Source organism: Polyodon spathula, chromosome 3 (assembly GCF_017654505.1).
Source record: "Polyodon spathula isolate WHYD16114869_AA chromosome 3, ASM1765450v1, whole genome shotgun sequence".
Classification (NCBI taxonomy): domain Eukaryota; kingdom Metazoa; phylum Chordata; class Actinopteri; order Acipenseriformes; family Polyodontidae; genus Polyodon; species Polyodon spathula.
Window position 1 is genome coordinate 16,234,908 of NC_054536.1, and position 20,361 is coordinate 16,255,268.

Genomic DNA, 20,361 nt, shown 5'->3' on the forward strand with positions numbered 1-20,361 from the left:
GAAAGAGACCTTCATGATGTCAAATGTGTTCAAATCAAGGTACTACCTTTCATCGGACATAAAGCAACATGTATGTGTATACGCTACAATAATACCAAGGGCAGTGTTTCTACTTGGCAGAATATTACCTACTCAGGCCACCATCCCTAGGGTGTGATTGGGAGGGATTTGTATTAACAGGGCAGTAAAACTGGTATCAATCATCTTGGTTAATGTTGCAGGACTTCAACTGATTTTAGCATTAGATCAGACACAATTGCTGAACATATGCTTTCAGTAACCAATAGATCACAACCTGAACTTCAGAAAGCTTTCATAAACGCAAAACTTCTGCTTGATTCTGTGGACATCTCAGAAATACATGTCTGAGGGAAAGGGAATAATGGTCTGTGGTCTGATACACATCAATGAGAAGTTCAAAGACTAAAGACAACAGCCTAATAAACTGAAAATCTGTAATAGTCTGGATTACAATTTTGATTAATCTGTAGCACATCGCAAGCAGACAAGAAAAATGTCTCGGCCATAACAGAAAATACAAAGAAAAAAACGTTTTTTAAAGGGTAAATCACATCTAAGTCTGCCAGCTCAAGCCAGCGTTTCCTCAACAACCAACTTTGGGTTTGGTATAATCTCTATTTTTTCTAAAATGTTTGTACCACGGATAAACAATCTATTGCATTATTTATATTCCATAGACATTCCTACCTTGTTAGGAATCTGTTGTGTACTGTATGTACACATCTGAATGTTTCTGCTAAAGAAAGTGTTTTAACTGATTGAGGGTCTATAGGAAATACTGCATCATGTTAAATACTGTAATGTATTAAAAATAAACATGTTGACCGTTTTTTTCATGAGTGGACCCATTTGTGGGGTTTGTTGACCAGTAATAGCCGGTGACCAATTCAAGTGGCTACTAGCGATTGTGTTGAAAGGTAGTTTCTTTGTGTGCCTAAGTGTCAAATATGTGGTTTTCCATTGTCTTGTGTTCAAAACTTGTTAGGAATTTCTTAAAGGATATGGTAAGCTAATACTTTAACCCCTCCTTACCTGGTAGGCTGGTATTTCAGAAATCCCATTGTACATTTCTGTCTTGAGGAGTTGACTACATGTTATGCTATAGCTATGCAGTGTGGTTGTATGTACTGTAGTATAATAAAGCAATCTATCCCACAACAAACAGTAAAGAAAATGAAAGCAAGTAATGAAAAGCTGTGTCAAATTCTGCACCTATAGAAAAAAACTTTTTTGGTTAACACGGGGATTTGGATGACACTTAAATGATCTTTTCTTTCTTTTGTATCAGAAGGCCATCAAACAAACCTTCTCTCTTACAAGATAAAAATGTTCTTATATATTTATATGAAAAACATAGTGATTCAAATCACTTATTTATTTTTTATTATTTATTTTTTACAATAAATGTTTATAATACAGATGTAAGCATACTATTCTGATAAGATGATTGCAACAACCTGTTTCCAAAACTGAAAGTGGCATTTAAAGTTATGTAACTGCAGACAGCACTACATATTTAAAAAGTGATCTCCTCAGAGTCTGCTTATTGAATTACCAGCGGAAGGATTTAAAACAGGCATGTCTGCTTGTCACCTTGATTATAATAAAATATGTAAGACAAGGTTTTTTTTTTGTCTGTTTTTTTTTTTTTTTAACCTTGTTCAACACCAAGCACCTACAGTGAAAGTAGACCTGCTAGCTGAACACATGTAGTATGATGTTGATCACCCAGAACTAATTTCACATAGGCTATAGTACATTAGACAGTTTGAAAAGGGAAGTCTACATTGCTGTGCTCTATTCCAGCTGTTGTTAGAACACAGGTGGCCTCTATGGACAGAAACTCAGATTACATTACAGAAAGGATAAACAAAGATCCTAATGTATCCTTACCTACACAAGTTTACATAAAGAATGCTGGAGATTTATTAAAATACATTTTTACCGATGCACTGCGACCATATCAAAGCTGTTCCTTTCAGCTGAATATTTAAGACGCCAAGTAACGGTCATTGTATTTTTCACTTTCAAACGCTTGAAGAGCAATTGTTTCGAAACAATGGCATAATGAAACTTTGCAGGGCAGTGGCTGTGGGTGGTAATTATTACTCATTGTTCATTGCTACACACAGTGTCGATAGCAATCCGGGAGTAGTTTAAGCATTGCTACTGGATACAAATTATGTTCACCCATCCCTCTTTGAACAGTTGCTGCAATTGCACTTTGTCTGTATTTATGGACATTTTCAGCACTCAAGGTTACTGCAGTCGGCCTCTTTGCAAAGCATCATAATATAATTTATACTGGGCTGGGCAATACGTAACAATACAACCTGTGTTCCATGTCTAAGGTTTAGTACCAAATGCCCCTTTGAAACACAGTGTTTTTGAATTCCAAATGCTGCTCAAGAACATCCATTTAATACAGTAAATGGGAAACCTGCTTCATTACATGATCCGAAACAGGAAGCACTGTTATTAGGTGTTTATGCACAGTTAGTCATGAAGCTAAATAACCTGCCAAAGAATGACAAGTGAAATACAGGGTATTGGCTGAAACTTTAAAACTGCAACACATCCCATTAACTTCCTCTACAAACAGCTGTGAAAACTATATTCCATTTGTTAGGTCATTAAAAAGCTGTGTTCAAAAGGCACCTGTGCATGTTTCAGGGTATTAAAAAGTCACTTCAATAAATACATATATTTTTCACTGGGCTGGGGAACTGGAAAGTTGTTGCTATTTGTCTGTTAATGTGATGATATTCCATAAACACGGACAGCATGTTTGGCCCTTAGCTAATTCTCAAGCGTTAATAACTGTTAAAACACCTAACGCTACTAGAGGGGGCATACACTGCCTTCCAAATATTGGGACACTTGAAAAAACACTGAAAGAATGGGCACTGGCCATTCTCCCACCCAGACCCTATGCTTGGCATACCTGAGCAGATCATTGATTTTAATGAGCAAGTTGTCTAGTGCAGTAAAATTGAGTATTTCCATTTTTATGGAATGCATAAAAACTAGGAATGGGACACTTATTTCCTATTTTATCCCACTCTGACCACTTGTTTACTACACACCTTGGTCTCCCTGAGTTAATAATTGTCTTTGAGTACATGCAAAAGATTTCAATGAGCAATTCATCTGGTTTGTAAGTGCCAGATTTGTTTGCTTAGATTAATATATCTAAAATCTACAGCACATATTAGAAGCAATTTTAAAGATATTTCTTTCCACTGAATCCTGGGACAGTGATGATAAAAAATAATTAAAAAAAACAAACAAAAAAAAAAAAACACTGTACGACGAGAGGATTTCAGGGCTGGTTGCATCTCAAACCCGGATGAAATAAAGGTTAACTTGTATGTATTTAATTATATACATTCAAATAACTGTAAAGTTCACCAGTTAAGCAATAGTTCCCTCACTGATGGAAGCTGGACATTTGAAAGTTATCCCAAAAGGAGTGACATCGAGAGAGCTTAATTCCTGCACAGAAAAGGTCAACCTCTATGACTTTATTGTTTGATATATTATCACCATTCAATTGTTGTTACCTTTTACTTATGTGAAAAGTGACATTGCAGTAACAGTTATGCTTGACATATGAGAAGGGGTACAGCAACAGCATGTACAGTAGGTATTGAAGCTAGACAATGTGAATGTCAGACATTTTCCCAAGCAAAATATATGCTGCTGGCTTTTGTCACATCCCAAATGTGCCAGGTGACCCTGGGAATACCATTTCATTTCTAGTTTATATTCACTGGGACTTCTGTTCAATCTATTGCTTAAGCAACAGATTATTTTTTATTGCTTCATGCGTTTCCATGGCAAAGCACAGGACTTATTAATTTAACCTAATGCAGAACTGAAAAAAGGCAAACTGCTACAAATATTAATGATTTATTTTATTAAACACTTTGGGGGTGTTTATATAATATCCTTTTACTAATAAATAAAAACATGTTGTACTATAATCTAAGATAATAAAAGGTAGTGTCCTGTAAATGAAAGTCAGAATACAAAGATTGCACTGAGCTGTCAAAGTTTGAACTTTTTGATAAAATTTAATGGTAGATTATTTCAGTAAGGATAGAAAGGCTGTATGACCGGGACCACAACTACAGTGATGTATAGTGGTGGACCTGTATTTCACAAACTATGATTTGTGATTTGGTGAAAAGTGACCATAACCTGACAGCTGCCAAGACAAAGTAAATATTGACATATCAGTTAAATCTAAATGTGCCTACTGTTATTCAACAAAAAGTTCACAGGGCACTATCACATGAAAATAATTTCAATTAGATTCTTTTTTTCATTTGCATATTTTCTCTTCAACTTCAAAAACATCCCTTTTAAACGCTAGCATTGCTCTGTCCTGACATTTTATTTATTATTTACATTTTATACATGACATTTTCCTTCAAGTGAATTAAAGTTTAATACATTTGAAGCTAAAGGATAATTTCCAATTTCCTTGGTCATTATGCATCGAATCCCTATCACTTATAATGTTAATTATATATATATTTTTTCTTTTTCCCTTTTGTCATGCGGAATTGACCTTTAATTTGCCCTTTTCTAAAATACCAAACTGAGATGTTATCTCACACACAGCTGCAGACCTCTATTACTAATATTTATCTATTATTATTTTATCTTTTTCAAATACCTATTTGCAAGAACATTATGACCAAAGATGCAAATACTTCTGATTAGTATGTAAATTATATATACCGTAGGGTGGAATTGTCATTTGCCCAACAAAAACCAATGTCTTAATTTAAGTGTTGCAGGAAGGTGGCACTCATTGATGAAACCAGATACAGAAGTTGTGGAAGAACTTCTATGTAAATGATCACAGTTCTGTGCTTGTGGTGCCACCAGGAGGTGTGTGGTACACAAACTACTTTGACCATGACATGTGGAAAAGGGTACCAAACAGTGGTACCAAGTACACAGATCCACAACTGTTGACAGTGCTGGAGATGCAACCCCTACCCATGCAGTTGTTCATGTGTGGCATGTGCCTTTGAAATAAAAAGGTCTTTTTTTTTCATGTTCTAACTGAAAATTGCTGTGCCTAGAAATGAAGCATACTGTATATCTACCTGAATACTCAGTAGCTTGTCTTAATTTTATAATTTGCAGGACATCTTATTTGTAATTAACGGCTGGCTACATATATTATAAATAGCCCAGCTACTGTCGGTTTTGTCAAGAAATGTCTTGTCAGATATATGTCAGTAATGTTTAGTGTCTTCTCATCTTCACAGAATAAGAACAAAGTGCATTCATTCTCCTTTCTAGTGCAGTATTGTCAACCCCAAAAGTGCTTCAGATTATAAAGATGGATCCTTCCTAGAGCAACACATCTAAATCTCATATTTCAAATGCGGAAAAAGAAAAGCCTTTCTAAAGTAACCGTTTTCAGATGTGCTTTTTGATGTAGTAAACCAGTATGACTGTCAAACCTCTGTGTTTATTTAGGCGATTAAAACAAACATTTTATTCAAGTAAAATATTAGAGAAGATCAAACTGTGAGATAAAGCAGCTGCTTTTGAGCAACTCTTAAATCACAGCATGGATATTAGTGGAAGTGTGCGCTTTGTGTGAGACTCTTGAGTGTTAACCTTGTTAACCATAAGCAAATACAGTTAAAGTTAAGATAGATAGGGCCTGTCACAAAGACAGCTGTAGCGGGTGACGTCAGACCAGAAATGAATACACAGCACTAGGAGTAAAATAATGAATGAAGGCGCTGCTGCGCGGTTTATTATTACCAGAAAATAAAACAGCTGTATAAAAACACTGACACCAAAACAGGACATGGCACTTGCGGCCAAAATAAATAGACAAACAAAACGGGTAGATACTAACAAAACAGGGTGGACGAACGCTACACAAAACAAGTACGGTGCTGGTCCTTCCAGCACTAATAGTAATTGATATAGTTTACGTTTTTCGTCTCTCTCTCTCTCCCGTTCTCCACTCCCGAACACACAACCCGGAGTGAGTGAAAACATGCTGCTTTTATGCAGCTGTACCGAGACTCGATTGCTAATCAATCATTCAATTGGAGTCTTGGTACAAATGCACATGAATTAATAAAAGTGCAATTCCCTGTGCTCGCATATTACATTTTACCTGCACGTGAAGTGCTGTGCAATCCTTGTGCCTAAATACAAATATACATTTTAAACACTCGTCAGACCCATTTATATCCCATGTACCAATGACTATACACCAACGTTAACACACTACTCGTAAAATACAACACAATTAAATAGCCCAGGGACGGGGCACTTTGCCACAGGGCCCTATTTAGCAAATATGTGTGCTGCCACTTCCGCTCTGGTAAAAATGACAGTGTTAGCGAACCGTTGCGATAGCGCACGGAAATGTGATTTAGAAGCCAACTTTCTATTCCTCTTGAATCCACCGCCCTCTCTCTCCATCCTCATCCACCCCTCCCTCTCCTACTCTCAGCAGATCCCTAGTCTGACACACTCCTGCCACATACGCTTCCTCGCTTCTGCCATGCTACACCGCTGCTCCACTCTCTTCACTGGCTCCTTGTCGCTGCTGCTATCACAACTCTTGTAACTCAGATTAGCTGAACCATTGACAGTGACAGTGTGACAGTTTTTTCTAATCTGCAGATGAGACCGCTTGCCGCTGTCATAGCCGTGACAATTTATTATCTGAGCCCCTGTGAAAGTTACTTTGACTGGAGCTCTGCTTGGCGTGTACTCTCTGAATGCAGCAATATCTATTCCCAAAATGTAGAGTAAAAAGAGTTTAAAAAATGTAAATTACATTTTATGCTTTTGGTTATTTCATTATAAAAGTTATACCACAGTATTTTTGCATGTTTTATTTTGCAGTATGCTTTAAAAAATATTTCCCCGCTGGGCTTTACAATCCTTGAACTATGATGTATTAGACATTGCTATGCTTTTACTATGAGAAGCTTTTAGAAGTGTGTTTTTAAAAATATTTCATAATATTAAAGTGTAGAAGGGAGTGTTTCATGTCAACTGTGAAAAAAGATTATAAAGAACAGCATGGGTAAGCCTGTCTGCCTATGACACCTCTGTGAAGTTTCCAGGAGGACAGACATTGGAATTGTGTATTTTTAAATCTCCTCATCTATCACTTTTAATAAGCACTAAAGTCAAAAACAAATTTAGAAACAACCCAGGGAATACAGTTTGGAACATACTGTTTGTTGGTGACATGTTCCAAATTGATGATGCATTATACTAAATAAATACATAAAGTTCAAATTTGTAGGGTTTTATTGGTTAGCCGTTCCCAAACGGATTGCAACTGTGATTTTGTGTAAGCAAGTTAATTAAAACGAGGTTACAAGTTCAGAAGCCCTAGAGATCCATATAGAATTCTATTGTTCAAGAGATTTGTCTAGTCAATAAAAATGCAAATCAATTTGTTTTAAAAAGAATGAGTTTCAAAACAATATTGTGCCCTGAACCTTTTAAAGTGAAAAAATACCAAGTACAAAAATAAATAAGGCCTCAGTGGGGATAGTATGCACTATTCCAAGACTAAAATATATGTCTAATTATCCACTCAAAGCCAATTTGGCTGTGTTTCAGAAGTGAGTGTGTGGCGCACACAGATGTCTGTTAAGAATGAGCTGCTTTGTTAAGAATGAGCTGGAAGTTTCTAAATCTATTTGAATAAACACAGGATTGCATAAATACCTTAAACGCAGTCAGTAAATCTATGACATGTTTTTGATTTATATTGTAATAAACAGACTTTTTTGATTTATTTAAGTGATAACTTTTGGGATGGTTGATTGTAAAGTATCAGGAAATAAACTGACTCCCGGTTGGATAAACATTTATACCAGCGAGGGAAACGGTTTTTCCTAGGTGCTCACAACCAGCTTTAAAGTTACTGAAATTGTGCAACAAGTGTTTTCAACATACTTTTAAAAAGTCAATTTTGTTGATACAAGGTTTGATTTGTGACGGCATTGGCGCCAGTCAGCAGTTGAATACTTCAACACAATATAGACATTTCTGACAGCTTAACTTAATTTTTCAGATCAAAGTACTGTATGTTATTATTCTTTCAATATTACATACCTATTGTCAAAATACAGGCCTGGTGTCAGTTTTATTTATTTCCCATTCACATATCTAATTTCTTGATGTTAGTTTAAAATGCCTAGTTGTTCATGTAAAATTAAAACAATAAATGTGATCAGCAAATATTGCCTCCTAATGGGACAAGATTATTAAACTGTACCTAACAGTGAATATCTACAAAATGTTACTTAACAAACAAACACAGGTTACACTTTGGGAAATGAAAAAAAAAACTGAATTTATCATGACCTTCTTTTTCATAAAACTTTAAAAGCAATAGGTGTCAAGTTTGAAACTATCCAAATGTTTATCTGTATACTGTAGGATGATTGTTTTAAACCAATATGGAATCTAAGAAGTGGCCTAGTATGTCTTGACCATGAAGTAAATGTTCGACAGAACCCTGTGTATGCCATGTTGCAGTTTACATGAGTGTCGAAGATCTGTATAGTGGACTAGATGCAGATTGTGAAGGAAGGTTGGACGGTAAGCAGTATTTAAGAAAATGTCATGCTTTGTATGGGCTTTCACTTAATCTAAATTGGATTAATTAATTTCTATTGTTTTCTGTGTCTGTTTTTTTTTTCACTGAGCACGCTTATATATTAGAACACTATCAGCAATCTGTCTGTGATACCACTTAGATACGTCTTGGAAACATTTGCAGCTTCAAAGACCTGCTTAATATAAAGGACAGTGGTTTTGACTTGAAATGGGAGTGAATTACATTTTCCTCAAAGATGATCTGAGGAATCCTCTGACTATCTGGAACAGATTATAGAGCTATAATCTCCTGGGGACAACATCTTGCTGCTATAACACTAGAATCAAAAGATTGTTCCATTATGTATTATACCATGATGCTGCAGAGAAGTTCAAAGAGTAACTGCACTTGCTTTGCACACTCGAAACTGGAAGTGGTTATACCAAATATACATAGCTTAGGTTGATGGCCTTTTTGCTGACATCATACAAATCATGCAAATAACAGCATTATAGTTTGAAGAGGCATCATAATTGCATCAAAGTAACTGAAATTTGCATTTCTGTTACGCATGCAGGTTATGATACAAGAAAAAGGTCTAAACCACGCACTGAGTTTGTGGTTTATGTATTTACAGATCAATGTCAGTATGTAGTATGTTTAGAACAATTCTCTACAAGAAACATAAAGGGATCACAATTTAAATGTAGAATTGCTGTGCTGGTGGTGAAACGCCTGTACAGCAATGCTTTCTTTAGAGATGTTAATAACAGGGTCAGTAAATCTCCCACTGGAGAAAAACACAAGCAGAAATTGGTCACTTCATTAAGACATTATCAAAGTATGGTAAGTAAACTTGTGTACTAAAATAATAATAAAAAAAAAAAAAACACTGACTGCAGTGATAATTGTAAATCAATAAGGGGTACATCTATAGATCAATAAGATAACGTGAAAGTCAGAGGATGTGTCATAATTGAATTGTTGGTACCCTAGTGCTGGCGTGTGTTGTTATTAAATCTGTGCACCTGTACGATGTGTCAACACCCACTGCTCTGTGTCTGACTTACTCACTATTATTCAGTGACGATCCACCTGTTACTGCATCTTATTGCTTGAAACCTAATTTCAGTTCTGTTTTCTCTAAAGAAAATATACCACAGCTGATTCAAATCATAGACAACTGTGGGATCTTTGAATGACACTGTGGAGTGAACCACATCATTACATGTATTTAAAAAAAAAAAAAAAAAAAAAAAAAAAACTGGAAACTTCTAGGCTGCGTGGTTTTTTTGGGGTTTTTGGGGTTTTTTTTTTAGCAGTAGTAATTTCATTGATATTTTAAACCATCAGAACTTTGTTATGGGAAACAATTCAACTTTTCTATACTGGAGCTTCTGCTGTCATGATGCTACAACATGTAAACCATAGCAAATAAACCACAATGAAGAAGAAACATAATCTGAAAGCTTGGTCAGAAGCTGAAATCTGCCTGGGAACACTCCCCTGGAAAAAAAATCTAAGCATAAGACCACTTGTTTTGTTCAGCAAGAAAACGACCACTAAACAAACCAAAAAGGTAAAGGTGAGCAAAGACTGTAAAATGCAAACTTAATACAAATTGAAATACCACAGAAGAAGATAAAACTGTCATTTGGCATTACCAGCTGTTATTAACATTTATTTCCTGGACACTGGTGGTTACCATGGGTGGATGTTCAATTATTAGCTTGAAATCTGTACCTACCATTTATAAATGGGGATTGATAAATCTGCTGTTCATCAGTATTGTGTTGGGTTAATTACTTCAGTTCGGTGTTCAGTTCAGAGGAACATGCACATAAAACCCTAATATGGTTTGAGGTTTCCTTAATAAAAATTACATAAAGGACAACTTTTTAAATTTAAGAAACAATTTTAGTTTAATAGGTACTAAAAGTCAAACTGTACCCTAAAAAATATTCAATATTTTAGGGGGATTTTTTACTTTGACTAGCACAAAAGAAACAACCATGCAAATGAGGAGAAGAATCACGAGATCCAGTATTTGAAGGAAGCAAATCATACGCCAACAACCACAGGAAGTCATATTCTTTAGTTTGTCTATCGTATCCAAATCACTGCTGGGTTTAATTTGGGTTAGCGACAGACCCAGATCTAAATGATTTTTGGCCAACAAGCATGAGCGACAACTTTTGTGCTGCACACTCGATTGAAGTTTCTGATGAACAAGGATATCTCGTAGATGTTGCTGACCCAGCTGTGATCAAGTTTTTATAGATATTGGAGATGCTAACATGCTAAGGCAGTAATATATATAGACACACACACACTAGATAAACCAAGTTACTTTTGATTGAGACATCATAAATATACATTATTTGGAACATTAGAGACCCTAATTTGGAGGTTAGGTATGCCATAATATAAGAAGCATGTACCACAGAAAATGTGAGCCGACATTACGTGAATAGGAACTTAATCTGTATTTTATAAAAAGAAAAAAAAAAAAGAAGAAAAAAACGGACTGATCTAATTCCAGAGTGGCACTCATGTTTTCCGCTTCTGAAGAATCATCTTAAGTTTTTCAGGCAAGTATCCAACCTAAACAATACAAGAAGCCTGTCTCTCTGTATCACCACTATTTGTTTCATTAACATAAACAGACACACTGCTGGGGCCAGACCAGATGCCAAGTCCCTGTTTCCTCATTGCGTCTGTGGTGCTCTCTGGTTGATGAGCACTGTGTGATATGTGCAGATGTGGCCAGCAGTGGAAACACCCTTTTTTCAGGATGTGGAAATGGGGTGTCCTGGTCATGTAAACAGAATAATTACTCATGTTGAGTGTCGTTTCATAAGCCTTGAAAAGCCTTGCAGCATTAATTAGGTTAAACCCTGCTTGGGAAAACTCTGACTGTTGGGAACCACTTGGTTACACAAAATATTGACCTTCATCTGACATCACAACTTACTAATGCAATCCCCTGCTCTTTATCCCAGCAGTCGGTCAGGTGCAGTTCTGTCTAATGTCTTGTGCACCCTGTGACCACTGAAATGCAATTTTACAATGTGCTGTCATATGATAGTATTTGAATAATTCCTTCAGAAAGAAAGAAAGGTATTTTGGTACTCTTAATACCAGCAACATGTAGGATGTGGCTAAAGAAGTAGATAATTTGCAAAATGACACATAAAAATGTGAAGCCAGAAAGTGTTAGAAACTAAACACCATGTCAATAGGTATGAGTTTACACAGTGGCTATAAAAGTTCCTTTGCCATTTTGTGCTGTTGCTGTGGTAAAAAAAAAGAAAATGATTTACCACAAAGCAAATGGTAAAGGGCAGATGGAAGTACCAGACAATGGTTCTCATTACTCAAATGTTAGTGTAATTCAAATAGTTGTGGTGAGACAAACAGCGGCCATGTTGAGCAGCTCATGCAATAACACTTATAGGTGTTTTCTAGAGTGATAGTAGACCTAAAATCACGTTGCCCACTGTCTGGTGCTTCCACCTGTCAGAGCACTGCAAATTGGCCCTGTGGTTTCATAGCCACCATGGACATGCAGTAGAAAATGTTCAAACATTTGTGGGTGGAAAAAAAAAAAACAGACACTAGTCCTATCATAATAATACTAAAAGAAAGTATACTTCAAGGGCAATAATTCAGAATCAAGTAATTCCTTCAGTCTTACCTGTCATGGTCTTCCATTGGCTATATAGGTCTTAACAGTGCAGTTTTGAATGAAACACGTTATATCACACATGTATTTTAAAACATGATATCTGCATAACAGTCTCAATTTGCTTGCCATACTATCATGAAATATTTTAACGATTTACTTAAGTTTCACTCTGCAGTGAATCGAGACATTTGCAAAAACATATTTATTTAGTCAAGTGTAGCACCAGATATCATGCTTTAAAATAAAAAGGCATGTTTGCTAAAACTGCACATTTGAATGGAATGAAAGAACACTATAGATAGGATTAACCCTTTGCGGTCCTATTACAATTTTCCTTTTCCAGTCCAATATCGGACCCTGTCCGACATCATCAAAAAGACGTCAAGCACTGGTCTCTTGTCATTTTTTCTCCAGAAAAAGCTGAGAAAAGCTGTCAATGGCCAAGTGAGACCGATAGGAGCCATGAGAAGCCAAAAACAAAAAAAACAGGGGGGGGGGGGGGGGGCGGATCTGAGCAATACACAAAGCCCCTGCACTACAGAGATAACATAAAACAAAGAAGACTGCTGCTTCTGCATCCAGCACTCAGACTATCACAGACATTTGCAGAGCTTTTAGAGATGTTATAGTAATAACATAATGACTTGGATCACATTATTGAGGAGTTTGGTGATAAAACGAGTGATCATTTATCAGTATGCACGACTATGAAGAGATATGTGAAAAATACAGTGAACAAGGGGTGGGGCTTGGCTGGAGATGCAGTACTGAGTGTCCTGTTGATATGCAGGGCCTTTTAAACCTGTTTTACTGTGAAAAAAAATACTTTAAAAAAGCGAGTGTAAAATAAACACACGTGTGTGAAAATAAATTGGTCCCGACATGACAGGTGACAGGTGATGAATAAATGGACTGTAAGGGTTAATGGTATAATTTTGTTACATATTGCCACTTTAATGATGACCTGTATCCCTTGGACATCACAAAAGTTAATGCTGCCAGATCACCAATCTGGATCACTTCATGTTGACGTTCAATATAATTAATTTGCTCTGCTTGTATGGCAATACCACACCTTATAGAAGTTTGGGTACATATGTGCAGCCCAGATTTTGAAGTAATGGTCCAACTGATAAACGTGTACAATAAATATGCATAGTGTTAACTGACCTGGGGATCAGCAAATACTTGCTGTATGCTGTTGATTGGGCCGTAGGGCACACCAGTGTCTTCAAACATTTGCAACCAATCGTCGGTCTTCTTTTCTGAGAATCTAGGAACAAACACAATTTTGTGGTTTGAACTCTTGTGTTACAGTTTCAAGAGATGTACACGACTGCACTGTTTTAATTCCAACAATCAGTAATGACAACCACAATGTGATACACATGTTTCTGGAAAGAACCAAACATTGCCTTCAAGGAAAAAAAAACATGGCTTAAATCAAATCATAGTTCTGTATATTTTTCCAATGTTTGCAGCCACCAAAATTAGCACAATTCAAGTAAGGATCACTGCTCTTCCTGCAAATTTCAAAAAGCTTCCCTCATCTACAGACAGCAAAATTTCACTTTGATGTTTTTACTATTTTGCTGAACAGCAGTATGTAAACCAGGTATTTGTTTTGTTAGGCACTCATATTTATTAACGTGGGTCATTTACTTAAATTTACCTAAATTATAAGATCATTTCCTCAGCCCTTCTTTCCAGAAAAAGTAATCATACCACTTGATTTTTTTTTGATGAAGATCTTCTTGCTGATAAGGAAAAAAGAACATCTGCATTCATGGTAGCTACATCATTATTTCTATTGCCACAGAGAAGACAATTAGTTATTTAGTTGTCCCTCTAATTGCCATAAAACAGTAGTTTGGCTTTAACGCTGTGGTTTATAAAATACATGTGACCTGCTGGCTGTGACATTCAACAACACTAGAAAGGAGTTCATTGTAGAATCATCAAGTCTCCACGTATAGGAACACCGCCTAAGAGAACAATTCGGCTTAGGGAACAATCTTGTGGTGAAACGGAATTTTCCCATTGGAAATGCTCCGCCTAAAGGAACAGGAACTTTGTTTAAAAGAACACCTTTTTGGCACTGATAGCAATTAGTTGCAAACCAATAACAAAAGATACAGTACTGATTTATAACCTGATAACTCATCATCATCAAACTCAATCTTTTCAAAACTGACTTGTGAGAATAATCTGCATTTTTTAACGTGTGTAGGCATGCTTTGTTAACCCTCTGTGTACTGAGGCACAGCCACTGCACTGTACCCTACAGGACTACACATGTCACACACAAATGAACGCCCTTGTGATAGAGTGGCAAATTACTTAATTTAACACCAAAAATAAAAACGACTGTATGAAACCTTGTGAACAAGATGGCTGGGAGGTGACGTCCGACCAGGAAGAGAATGGATACAGTACTGTGAGTGAAGCGCTGATGCGTGTATTTAATAAATAATAAGAACAAATAAACACTAGACAGAAGAAATTAACAAAATAACCAACGCAAGGGCCAAAACAAAAGGACTATACAAAGCACACAAAGAGTAAATAACACAGGACAAATGGAAGAGCACAGAACATGAAAAACACTCCCCTCTAACAACAACCTTACCTTTAACACACTAACCCTTTCACCACCCGTCATCACCTTATTTATACACCCGTGTTTGCAGAGAGGATTTTAACTCCGTCCCTGCCACCTAATATTTCCCACCTGTCTTGCTGAGAATTTTCCTGGAGGCACCCCAAAACTGTGCCACCAATGCAAAACGATGAATATGAATTTATATATATATATATGTATGTGTGTGTATATATATATATATATATATATATATATATATATATATATATATATATATATATATATATATATATATATGTATGTGTGTATATATATATATATATATATATATATATATATATATATATATATATATACACACAATATTGTTTTTTTAAGAAATGAATACTAATCTCACCATTCAGTGGAGAGAAAAAAAAACCCTTTGGAGGAAACCACTGGTGGTCCTGTCAGAGAGACGGCCCCCACTCCGGGCATACTAGCTATACTATGTTGGGCATAAGATATATCTTGGAGTGAAGAGCTGATGTAAGACTCTACTGCTTGATTAACTACTGGTTGACGTTACTTTTTGCTGCTGAAGTTGCTGCGCCAATATGGAATGAATGTGGGGTACAGAAATGGGGGGGGGGGGGCATTCCAGGGCTGCAGAAGGGAAGTCCACATCCTGGTGTCTTTACATTCTTCTGAAGGCAAGGAAGGGGCCCTACATAGAGCTTTTTGCAATCTCTGAAATGATGAGGGAGTCAATGATATTTGGTTCCTTTTGTGCCGATTTAAGATTTTTACAATAAAAGGAGAATGATGGAATGACTTAAGTCCGGTAGAGAATCCACTGGAAAATCCGGATGAGGTAGGAAATGAATTTGCAATTGGGGTGATTTTGTAATGTCTGGGACAAGACGGGATGTTGATGGAAGCGGAAGAGATGAGGGATGATGTCATTTGGAGGAAAGCGAGCAGATGGAAAGAGAGTGAGCGTTACCGCAGAGCCTGCCAGCATTGTCTGGATGAGCAAAATGCAGAATTTAAATTATTGCATATTTGTGTGACATCTGAGTATTTAATAGGGCAGCCCTGGATATCCTTGATAGCAGAAGTAGCTGGAGGGGCTGAGGAGTGGATAGGGTCTTGGGAGCTGGCAATGGGTAATTTGAAGATGAAGGTGGGGGTAAACTTCACATAAAATATCTCTACATACTGAAAAAGCTATTAAAAATTCACCCAGTGTTAGATTTTTTAAAAGCAGAGGATCCCTGAATTTGAGAGTGACAAACAGATCACCACATTCATGGCTTGATGATCTAGAAATTCTAATGCTGCTGTGAGAAATGACACTAACTTGACGTCTTTACCTTCTATACTGTTGCATCTGAGCTGGGGCGACAGTGTGTGTCATTGGTCAGGGAAGCAGAGTAGGGGCCAGGAGCAGCAGTTGTCGAGAGTGTGAAGATTGACAGGTGAACTTCAGGAGCGGGCGCTGCTGGAGTGATATGCACAGCTGTCATGGCGGAAGGGTGGAGAGGGAGAGCTGCTGATTCCAATTATTCAAAACCAGGATTCTCATATTCAGCTGGTCAGAGACTGAAGAAATGGCAGAGTTGAGAGGCTGAATGAGTTGCTTGATATCGTTGGCTGTTTGTAGTTGCAGGTAAAAAAAAGAAGCGGAGGTGTGGTAGAATGGCAGGCAGTGAAAGGGGGATAGCTTGGGCTGGCTCTGGATTGCTTACAGCAGTGGCGGAGCAACCGTTGAAGATTCTGGTTCTCTGTGCTGCCGTTTGGGGAGGAAATACAAGCTCTGCTGACATCGACTCGTAGTGCAAACAAAAATAGAGAATTTCGATCGCTCCATGCTGGAAATGAAATTCCTTTTTTAAAAACTGCTTTCAGAAGCTTATCGATGAGCCAGTCTGTCAGAAAAAACAAACAAACAAAAAAAAACAACTGGAGAAGTATCCCAGGGGCGAATGCATTTAGAGTGGCAGGGAGGCTGGGTTACATGGGAGACCTGGATGACTGGTACAGCAGGAGCAGCAGAGGTTGAAGTGGCGGGTTCAGCGGAGGCCAGGGTGAATTGGTCAGCGACGTTACCGGGTGAAGAAGGAGAAGTAAGGCAGATATATTGCTGTAGAAATGTATTACTTGGATTAATAATGGGAGAATGCGGAGAAATGCAGTCTTCATCCGAGAATTCTGTTTCCGATGGAGAAGACAATTGCTGCTGGTGAGTAGTCATTATGAAACTATTCTGTAGTCTTGAGCCTGCAGGGCTGTGTAGCGAGGCACAAACAAAAAACGCAAGACACAGAGCAAGCGCATGGCTTGGGGTTTAAATAGGGGTTTAGCAGATGTTATTTGTAGGAAGAAAATAGGGGGAGGAGCCCTCACTCATGCCTCTCGAATCACACCATTACAATAATGAAACACCACAAAAAACTAACACAAAAGAACAAAACCCCCGGTCTGCCTCTATGGCACACACACTTACACACTTGCCAACTGAAGCAGTTAATATACTGACAAACAACTTAGGATGTTAGACTTCAATAGAATATTCAGCTGAAGTGTGCTTGCAAGAATAAAAAAAGCAAATGTTTTACACCACTTCAAAACATGTGGCATGTGAACTGTGGAAATTAAACTTGAATCAGACTTTGCATATTAAATATATCATCATGCTTGTTCAATTCAAAATTATAATCTGCTTTAATACCTTTACTCCTCTTTGTCAGGCAATGTATCAGACTTAATACTACCAGTACCACACGCACATTTTGTAAGTAGCATTCAATTTAAAATGTGTTTGACCATCTCATTTTAAGGAAATATTGTTTATTCATAAAAAATGATATGCCTGACTGAACATTGGAAAATAAAACAACTACTCTCATTGGTTCCTGCACATATCGTCAATTCTTTATAAATGGCTGGTAGAGAAGAAAATATTCAAGTAAGCGAGTGAAACAAACACTGACCAAGGGAAAACAGTTTTATTAAGATGGGAATAGAATGTTTTTATGCCATACCGATCTGACCCAGGGCATTTCCAGGGGTATTAATAACCAAACCACCCAAATCTCAGCGTAATCCTGAGGTAATGCCTAGGACCAGGATCATTTTGCTTAAAAACATAATTTATTTACATAAAAGAATATATCATCACATCACATATATTGCCTCAAAACACTTTGAGTGACCTATTTTACTTAAGTACAGGCCACTCCTGTACAAGGAGACAACAGTCTTATGAGTGGATGAAATCTAAAACAAAGCAGAGGTTTTTATTCCAGAGACTGTACACTCAATGTGTACTCTATTCATTACATTATATAAGTGTTTTAGTATTTCATATTTTAAATTTTAATTTTACAGAGTCAGTTATGTGTTGCCTCCACTCTAAGTCTGACCTCAACTGAATCAGTAAGTCATCCAGGTTCGGTAACAGGCAGTTGTCACTATGCTTTGTTTTTTTTTTTTTTTCTATCCAAACTATACATGTTTTGGAATCTCAGTAAAAGTAAATGCTGGAGCTGTTACACAATATATGACCATTTATCCCATCTACGGCTGTCAAAAAGTTGTTGTTTTTTTTTTGGGGGGGGGGGGGGGGGGGGGGTTGTTTTTTTTTTGGTAAGTGTGTAATTAATACCACCCGCATTAAACTGAACTGTAGTACACAGCATTTGGAAAAAGATATGGCTCATTTCTATACAACACTGATAAGTGTGATACTATCATTCAATTGTATCACGGAAATAGGCTGTAAATGTTGTCATTTGAAGCAACAACTCTTAATTAAACTTTGTTAACCTTTCCTTACCGTGTTTCCTGTTCCAATTAGAGAGGAACAATACAGAATAACTTTAAAATGTTGACAACTGCATCACGAAAACAAGCAAGATAATCTGCCTCTTTACACAATGCAAGTCTCAATGTTTTACTAGGCATGTTCTTGGAGCCCTGTCAGGTGCATTATGGAGGCTGCAATTTCAGAACATATATTTGCACACTTTAACACACTTTTGTATTAATTAAAATAAAACATAAACACATAACAGCCTAACTTCATCTAGTGCACAAAGGCTTCCCTCTCAAGGATATCGTCTATTCCATCTGGGATTCTATCCTTTCAGAAGACTGTTATCTCCTCATACACAATGCACGCTCTGGTTATCACTTTAATATTCTATGCACATACACTCAGATATTACACTTAAATTATTACATTATTTTGAAGGACTAGCTGAAAGGATTCTTAAATGTTTTACACTGCTAGCCATACCCTACCATTCTCTGTCACTCTAACCCAAGCAAACCGATCCTTAAATACAGTGCAACACTGCAGTGTATCTAACTTACTAGCCTAGATTTTATTTGTATTCCATCTCGAGACACATGTCTCCTGTGAAAAACCCCTTGAGGCTGCCAACGTTCTACAATAGAGAATATTTAGCAGCTGAAAGGTGACAGAATGCCCCAGAAGCTGGGCTTTGTTTTGTCAACAAAGATTTGGCAGTCTGAGCAACTTTTTAAAGGGCAGTCACCATCAGTTTCATGAATGCTTGTGTAGATTGTCAGAATTTGATATCCTTTATGGGGTTACTTGAGCAACTTCACAGTCCTTCAAGGTCATTTTGAAACTGCACCTTGTTTTTCAAAAGCTACCCCACTATAAAAAATGTGTCTTTTTCTCAGTGCATCAACAGTCTCTGATGTACAAAACAAAAAGCTATTTAATTCCACTTCATTGCGGTAGATCTACACTGCAGACCAGAACAACAAATGTAAGCAATTTGTTACAGACCCCAGCACAATAAAACAAAAAAGCACAGAAGAAAACAAATTACATTCGTAAAGAAAACAAATTCTACAGCGTGAAATGTGAGAAACAGAAGCAGCAGAAAATAACTACATTTTACAATTGCACGTACCACAATGACTCCTGCTGGGATGGGTTGCACCGCATCTCTTTTAAATAAGCTGTCCAGCTTCACTTCAAACATACTGTGATCCATGGCTTTCTGAGGACAAGCCTTTCAACGTTTCAACAAAGTGGATCTCCATTATCCCGGTGTGTATGCAATGTCTTACCACAAGACAACATAGACAGGGTAAAGGAACAACGGTTTAAACCCACAGCAGCACCTGATCAACGAACCACTGCATTTTTCCCTTGTTAGAATTGCTAGAGTTTCAGGATCTTATGTTCCTTTTTTATAACAGCTTCTAACTTTGGACAGCTCTATTCATAGCTTGCTTGAGGGGACAACTAGGATTATAATGATCTATCTATTAAATGTAACCACTATGTTTTACTAGATGTAACAGTGAAATAACAGACAATTAACTGGGCTGTATCATGTTTAACCTGCAGGAGATTCTGACTGGATGCTTGCCCCAGAGAAGAAAGAAATGCATCAGGTTAACAAAACC

The 20,361-nt window shown here is 37.0% G+C and overlaps 1 protein-coding gene across 1 annotated transcript in view; it reads right to left on the reverse strand.

The window, feature by feature from the left end:
- sugct (succinyl-CoA:glutarate-CoA transferase) overlaps positions 1–20,361 on the reverse strand; it is a 141,885-nt gene that overhangs the window by 61,521 nt on the left and 60,003 nt on the right. Inside the window, exon 12 of the mRNA XM_041244518.1 lies at positions 13,497–13,599. Coding sequence (XP_041100452.1) covers positions 13,497–13,599 — 103 coding nt within the window. The remainder of the gene's footprint in view (positions 1–13,496; positions 13,600–20,361) is intronic.